The sequence below is a fragment of the Anomaloglossus baeobatrachus genome, chromosome 12 (assembly GCF_048569485.1).
Source record: "Anomaloglossus baeobatrachus isolate aAnoBae1 chromosome 12, aAnoBae1.hap1, whole genome shotgun sequence".
NCBI classification, from domain to species: Eukaryota; Metazoa; Chordata; class Amphibia; order Anura; family Aromobatidae; genus Anomaloglossus; species Anomaloglossus baeobatrachus.
The window spans coordinates 108,945,708-108,954,043 of record NC_134364.1 but is presented as its reverse complement, the minus strand read 5'-3'; the positions used below and the strand labels follow the sequence as shown (position 1 = coordinate 108,954,043).

The window sequence follows — 8,336 nt, the reverse complement described above, 5'->3', positions numbered from 1 at the left end:
GTAGCAGCTAAGGTGTTTCTGCTCCCTACAGGTGGAGCGGGCCCCGGGGAGGATGATGAAAGGAGTAGTAATGGCAGAATGGCAGGCGCCAAAGCGCGGGGCGGTGGTGCCGGCAAGGACAGGCGGACACAGTCTCTGTGTCTTCCAGGCGTTTTACTCACAGTTCTTTAAGTAACCCGATTGCCGCTTCCGAAGTACTGGCCACCACTGTGATGGGCCCCAGCTAGTGCCGAGCAATTTGAGGTTACCGCCGGTGTTCCCACTGTGAGTCCTTTCTGGTCGGGTTCCCTCCAATCCCGGTGTATGTGGAATATGGAACGGGTCGCAGGTGTTTCCTGCACTCACTGCAGACCCTGGAATCCTGTGTAGCTGTAGAGAATCCCGGCTGAGCTGGATGTTCCAAGCCACGGGTCCTATGGCGCTCCCAGAAATGTGAGTAGAAGAAGATTGGACCGAGGTCCTAGGTGCAACTCACTCCAAGCTGTGCCGGGGGTTAACTGACGAGGTGTGAAGATGCTCCTTTCCTTTTCCCCAAGTGGTGCCCGATGCCCAGGTGGTTATCCTGTGACCAGGAAAGTTCCATGCTTCATGATGGCCACCCCCTATCTATCCCAGGCAATCCCCCCATTGGGAAGGCACTTAACTGTTTGTGGTGTGTGAATGTGAGAATCACCAGCGATTAACCTCTCCTTACCTGAGATGAGTACTACATCTTAAAGGAGATGCAGTACCCTGTGGAAAATGAAGCCTCAGGGGTGCCACATTCCCCCACAGCAAATGGCAGCACTCCCGGGATGCAATCAAACAAAGTTAGTACACCGCAATTTTCGAATGCAATAATAAATAAATAAATACATTTCCCTTTATGGGAGGCAGGATTAAACATTTAAACCATGTACTGGGTAGCAAGAAAAATCAAGTGGAGCAAATGAAGCAAACATCAACATTGCATGAAATCACAGTTATTTTTGCTTGGCTGCTTGTGGTGATGCCAGAGGGCTGGTCCCAGCCCCCTGTCTTTGGGCATTCAATGGACATTCTCAGGCAAAGTGTCCAACCTTGTTGCAGCATCAGCAGATCCATTGCCCATCAGTATCGTAACGATCAGGAACCTGGGGCAACGGGTTCCTCCTGCGTCGCCGCCAGGGGAGGTCATCAGCACTGGAAGCCAGTTCAATGGTTTCAGGTTGCTGAATCCTTTGCTTGTATTGCACCGCTTTGATCAAAGTAGCCAAACCTTTAATCAATTCCAGGATGTGGAGCCGCAGTCGAAGCAAGCTGTACAGTTAATTTTGAAGTCACTTAGGTATGCGATTCTCCTCAGTGGACATGTCCTTGCAGGCACAGGTTGTCCTCCTGGTTTCCGTCAGCGGGGCATTCTTTCGCGGTCTTTCCAGGCTCCACCCACGAAAGCACGCCCCCTCATTTCCCGCACTACGCGAGTAATGGCGACTGTCCTTTTTCAGAAATACAATTTAACACAGTTCTGTAAGGTGCATAGTACCCGTTTAGCCTTTGCATGTTATTCTGTTCATGATGCCAAGTTGTAGCACCCACTGGGCATGGGGTTAAATACTCGTCATGAGGCCAGTGAGGTTCGGGGTATGTCATGGGTCTCCCTGCCCGGTTTTGTGGCCCTGAGGTGTACAATAAAGGAGGAGGTTGGTGATGGATGTTAGTGGAGGCTGATTTTGTGATGAAACCTGCGGTATGCGGCCAGGGAATAGCCGCCGCTGCTTTCGATGTCCTACGGGGCAGATGGTACTAGCAGCTAAGGTGTTTATGATCCGTTGAAGCGTTTCAGATTTAAACGTACCTTGGTCCTTAAGGGGTTCAAATAATTTTTCTTTTATTAAAATGATAACATAACTTAAATATTTTTTACAATTTTAATAAATCATTCATTCACTCATTCATTCTTTTATTTCAATGAATACCTTTACATGTGACACATTAATGACGTTTTATAAGTTGTATATTAGTGGGCTTGTTTTATGATTTTTTAAATAACTTCTTCAAAGCTTTTATCATGTCCTTGTTTCTTAATGTGTATATAAGTGGGTTTAATGCTGGGGTTATAACAGAGAACATAATTGCAGCTAATCTGTCTTGAGCTAAAGAAACGTCTGAAGAAGGGCGCATGTAGGTAAAAATGGCTGTTCCGTACTGGAGAGTTACTACAGTAAAATGACCGCTACATGTAGACAGGGCACGTTGTCGCCCTTGAGAGGTCTTTATTTTTATTAGAAATTTGCTAATAAGAACATAAAAAAGGATAGTGATCATTAAGGTTGTAGTAGCTAGTGTTCCAGTGACTCTAACAAGAAGCTTAAAATTAAGAGAAACATCTGCAGAGGCCAAATTAAGCAAAGGTTTAACATCACAAAAGAAATGTTTTACTATTTTTTGCCCACAAAACGGAAGCCTTGCAGTCATTACACTATGTATCGAAGCATGCAGAAATCCAATAACCCAAGAACATGAGGCTAAAGCAAAACAGAGATTGTAACTCATGATGGTTGAGTATTGCAAAGGATTGGCAATTGCCACATATCTGTCGTAAGACATGGCTGAGAAGAGTACAACTTCTGTACTACCCAAAAAATGGAAGAAATGGACTTGTAGCATGCAACCACAAAACGAGATCATCTTCTTCTGAGATACAAAGTCTGTGAGCATCTTGGGGACAACCACCGATGAGTAAAAGATGTCAAGGAAAGCCAAGTTGTATAAAAAGAAATACATGGGTGTATGGAGAGTGGGGTTGAACACCGGAATAATTATAATAGACAGATTTGCTGCCAAAGCTATCATGTACATTACCAGGAAGATCAAGTAGAGAATCGCCTGAAGTTCACCTTGAACTTCTAGTCCAGCCAAAACAAAGTCAGTTACTGAGGTGCAATTATCTAAACTCATTGTATGCATTCTACAATGTATTCCATAATATGACTGGAAAAAAATGTTGTGAAGTTATCAGCGACTGAGCAAACTTTTTTTAGAACTTCTACAAATTTTTACTAATATTCCAATTGACGTTATTGTTGGAAGACCATTTCCTTTCCACAATATTTTAAGACCTTTTATTTCTTACATAATTATTTTAATATATTACTTAACCTTTATCTTCTTGATCTATGAAAATAAAAATAAAAAATTCTAAAATGCCATTCAGGCATTTTTAAAAATTATAATAGAGACATACATAGCATATCTATGAAAAGTTTGTACGATTGTTTTTTTGTTCAATTTTGACCAAGTTATCATCAAGTTACTACTCAAGCTCAGATATTTATGACTTTAGGGTTAGTGGAAGTTGGACAGTTGTTCATCTTAACATATCGGCTTGCAGATACTTTTTTTTAATGGTATTTAAAAAATATACAGTATGTTGATTGGTTTCTATATGTAACTTCTCCAGGGTTTCTTTGCTCCAGGCTTCATTGTGTTTTTCAACATGATTATTTAATTTATTTATCTCTATATGATGCAAGCTGTAAAATTAAAAAAAAAATATGTTATCTATCATTTATGGTAGCAAAGGTAATAAAAAACCGTTGGGTACTTAACCTGATAAGACTATTGATTCAATATTCCATGTAATATAATTCCATAAAGTCCTCACTTCATATGTTTAATGTCAAACATGATGGATCCTTAATTTATATAATGCAACATTTTCAAAGTTGTAAATTAGCTGTATAGGGCATGGATGAACCTTTTGCATAAAATGATAAAAGGATCCACCATCTTTAACACTGAACATCTTTCTTTTTGGAATAATCTATTTCTCTGCTCTTATGAAGAAGAGAGGTAGGGACTCAGCACCAATGCCAAAAAAAAAAAATATGTATATAAAAGAAGAAACTTTATTGGATCATATTAAAAAAAGATCAAAACAACGACGGTTCCATAAAAAACGTCATAGACTTGACGCGTTTCAGACATTAAAAATATAAAGTAAAGTCCTTAATCAATTAAGGATTGATTAAGGACTTTACTTTATATTTTTACTGTCCGAAACGCGTCAAGCCTATGACGTTTTATATGGAACCGTCATTGTTTTGATCTTTTAATATGATCCAATAAAGTTTCTTGTTTTATTCACATATTTCTTTTTTTGGCATTGGTGCTGAGTCCCTACCTCTCTTCTTCATAACTCTACTTACGGACCTGCCGGTCTGGTGGACTACGTGCACCCCGCTGGAACTGAGAGATCACATATACGGGTGAGCTGAAATACCCTTTTTTTTCCTATTTCTCTGCTCTGCATCCTATCATTTGTGATAGCAGAACATTTTAAGGGAACTAGATGGTAAAAAAAAAACTTTCTGGCAAAATGTTCATCTTACATTACCTTTACGTTCATGTTTTTAGTTATTCACTGTAATTTCGTATTCTAATTTCTCAGTGTTTAATATTCCATCTTTAGACTCTTCTTATTCTCCACAAGGACTGTCTCAATGAGAATGAAATTTGAGCCTTTTATCTGCAACATATATTGCGCTCGTCTGATTTTTTTTTTATGTACAATAATTATCATTAAGTGCCTCAGTGGATGTAGTCTACATATTCTGGGTTTTTTTCAGCATTTGGAGACTTAATTATCAACTGATTGTAAATAGTACAGTTTAGCCAATTATAGCCGGTGATCAGGGAGGCAATATTTAAGAAATGTGTCCCCCATTTTTTTGTTATTATCAAGTTGAAATAAAATGTATTGATTTCAATTCCTGTATAAGGCCCGTCATGACTGCCATTTCGGTAACCACATGTGAAGCCACATTGTGGATATTGGTATTGCAGTATATAATCAATCACATAAACAAGTAATCACGATATCACAGCTTCCAGTCCCCTCAAGGGGACTAAAAAAAAAACATTCTTGAGATTTTTTACTTAGTTACATAGTTACTTAGGTTAAAAAAAAGACCTAGGTCCATCTAGTTCAACCTTCCTCCTTCCTTTTAAAACTTTTTTTTTTGCTTACAGCTCATCGCCTAGATGACTGACTACCACTACTGTCCAGTGGATAAGCAGTGCACTGACGCTAGTCATAAGGAAGTAACAATAATCTGCAGTGATTCTGGCCAACTTCTAAATGGTTCTTACAGGTGGGATGCAATGATTGCAGTTGCAGAGTGTACAGCCGAGCTCATGCGCTGGCGGGTCTGCCAACACCAGCGACTGTTTTCAGCTGGATGCAAATCCAAGGATCTTATTCAGCTGAAATATATTGCTTACACTGTGCAGGAAAGAGAGCACCCCACTGATCATAAGATCTTAAACTCTACAGAGGTATGTATATACATCACAGGAGGGTCTGGAGGCATATACATCACAGAAGGGACTGGGGCATATACATTACAGGTAGGACTGTGGGCATATACATCACAGGAGGGGCTTTGTCATATACATCACAGGAGGAGCTAGGGGCATATATATTTATCACACAAGAGGCTGGGGCATGTACATCACATTATGGGCTGGGGCATATGCATCACAGAAAGGGCTGAGGCATATGCAACACAGAACAGGCTGGGGCATATACATTACAGTAGGGGCTGGGTCTATACTTAAGCGAAGATGCAAAAATATCATAGGAGAGGCTGGGGCACACAGTACACACCAAAAGTTTGGATACACCTCATTCAAAGAGTTTTCTTTATTTTCATGACTCTGAAAATTGTAGTATCACATTGATGGCCTCAAAACTATGAATTAACACATGTGGAATGAAATACTTAAGAAAAAAGTGTGAAACAACTGATATGTCTTATATTCTAGGTTCTTCAAAATAGCCACCTTTTGCTTTGATTATTGCTTTGCACACTCTTGCCATTCTAAGAGGTAGTCACCAGAAATGGTCTTCCAACAGTCTTCAAGGAGTTCCCAGAGATGCTTAGCACTTGTTGGCCCTTTTGCCTTCACTCTGCGGTCCAGCTCATCCCAAACCATCTTGATTGGGTTCAGGTCTGGTGACTGTGGAGGCTAGGTCATCTGGTGTAGCACCCCATCACTCTCCTTCTTAGTCAAATAGCCCTTACACAGCCTGGAGGTGTGTTTGGGGTCATTGTCCTGTTGAAAAATAAATTATTGTCCAACTAAACGTAAACCGGATGGAATAGCATGCTGCTGCAAGATGCTGTGGTAGCCATGCTGGTTCAGTGTGCCTTCAATTTTGAATAAATCCTTAACAGTGTCATCAGCAAAGCACCCCCACACCATCACACCTCCTCCTCCATGCTTCACGGTGGGAACCAGGCATGTAGAGTCCAGCCGTTCACCTTTTCTGCGTCACACAAAGACACGGTTGTTGGATTGAAAGATCTCAAATTTGGACTCATCAGACCAAAGCACAGATTTCCACTGTTCTAATGTCCATTCCTTGTGTTCTTTAGCCCAAACAAGTCTCTTCTGCTTGTTGTCTGTTCTTAGCAGTGGTTTCCTAGCAGCTATTTTACCATGAAGGCCTGCTGCACAAAGTCTCCTCTTAACAGTTGTTCTAGAGATGTGTCTGCTGCAAGAACTCTTTGTGGCATTGACCTGGTCTCTAATCTGAGCTGCTGTTAACCTGCAATTTCTGAGGCTGGTGACTCGGATAAACCTATCCTCTGCAGCAGAGATGACTCTTGGTCTTACTTTCCTGGGGCGGTCCTCATGTGAGCCAGTTTCTTTGTAGCGTTTGATGGTTTTTGCCACTGTACTTGGGGACACTTTCAAAGTTTTCCCAATTTTTCGGACTGACTGACCTTCATTTCTTAAAGGAATGATGGACACTCATTTTTCTCTACTTAGAATTTGTATTATGGCAAGAAAAAAGTAGCTAACAGTCTATTCAGTAGGACTATCAGCTGTGTATCCACCAGACTTTTGCACAACACAACTGATGGTCCCAACCCCATTTATAAGGCAAGAAATCCCACTTATTAAACGTGACAGGGCACACCTGTGAAGTGAAAACAATTTCCGGTGACTACCTCTTGAAGCTCATCAAGAGAATGTTAAGAGTGTACAAAGCAGTAATCAAAGCAAAAGGTGGCTACTTTGAAGAACCTAGAATATAAGACATAAGTTCAGTTGTGTCACACTCTTTTGTTAAGTATTTCATTCCACATGTGTTAATTCATAGTTTTGATGCCTTCAATGTGAATCTACAATTTTTAGAGTCATGAAAATAAAGAAAACGCTTTGAATGAGAAGGTGTGTCCAAACTTTTGGTCTGTACTGTACATCACAAGAGTAGTTAGGAGCATATACAGCACAGGATGGGCTGGGGTTAAAACATCACAAGAAGGGCTAGGGCATATGCATCACAGAATATGCTTGGGCATATACATCACTGGAGACCCTGGGTCATATACATCACAGGAGCTGCTTGAGCATATATATCACCAGGTAGGATGGGGAAGATATATCACAGGAGGGACTGGGACATATAAATCACAGGAGGGCCTGTGGCATATCAATCACAGGAGGGGCTAGGGCATATACATCATAGGGGTGGCTGCAGACATATACTTCACAGGAAAGGCTGGGACATATACATCACAAGAGGGGTTAGGGTAATATACATCCATGGACTGGCTGGGGCATATTCATCACAGAAGAGGCTGGGGCATATACATCACATTAGGGTCTGGGGGCTTATACATCACAGAAAGGGCTGGGGAATATACATCACAGCAGAAGAGTCTGGGGCTTATACATCCCAATGGGGGCTGGCGGTATATACATCATAGCAAGTGCTTGGGACATATACATCACAGGAGATGCTAGGTGCACATACATCACAGGAGGGGCTGAGGGCATATACATAGCAGGAGGGTAAAAAACATCACAGGAGGGTCTCGGGCATATACAATACAGCAAAGGAGTAGCTGGGGCATATATATATATATATAATACTCAAGGGACTAGGGCATATTCATCGCAGGAGATGCTGGGGCATATACATCACAGTGTGAGGTTTTCAGACTTTTTGTTTTGTTTTCTGTCATTTTGCTTTAATCTGTTTTTTCGTTGGCCATCTTGCTTCCTGTTCTGCTGTCCTCACCTTGCCCCATGGATAGGAATATGGATTCCTCAGCTTTTATGTTCCTGTGCTGTTCCCTACCAATAAGCTGCCTCAGCTGATGGACCAGTGCTTTTGAATCCTGTTTGCAGCCTACCTGTAACCTGGTCTCCTGAAGTCTTTGGAGGATATACCTTTCTGCCATTTTCTGCTTTGGTTCCCTGGAACTCGTTTCTAGAGATGAGTGATGTTCGAATCGAACCGTTCGCTAATTTCAAATTCGAGTTGTTTTGGGCGATGTTCGAGTCGTTCGACGAACTTG

General features: G+C 41.3%; 1 protein-coding gene across 1 annotated transcript; it reads right to left on the bottom strand.

Moving 5' to 3' along the window:
• Positions 1 to 1,992: 1,992 nt before the first annotated feature.
• On the bottom strand, positions 1,993 to 2,934 carry LOC142258012 (olfactory receptor 12D3-like). Its single transcript, XM_075330429.1, has one exon. The coding sequence runs from the start codon at positions 2,926 to 2,928 to the stop codon at positions 1,993 to 1,995; it is 936 nt and encodes a 311-aa protein (XP_075186544.1). The 5' UTR covers positions 2,929 to 2,934.
• Between the last annotated feature and the right edge of the window lie 5,402 nt (positions 2,935 to 8,336).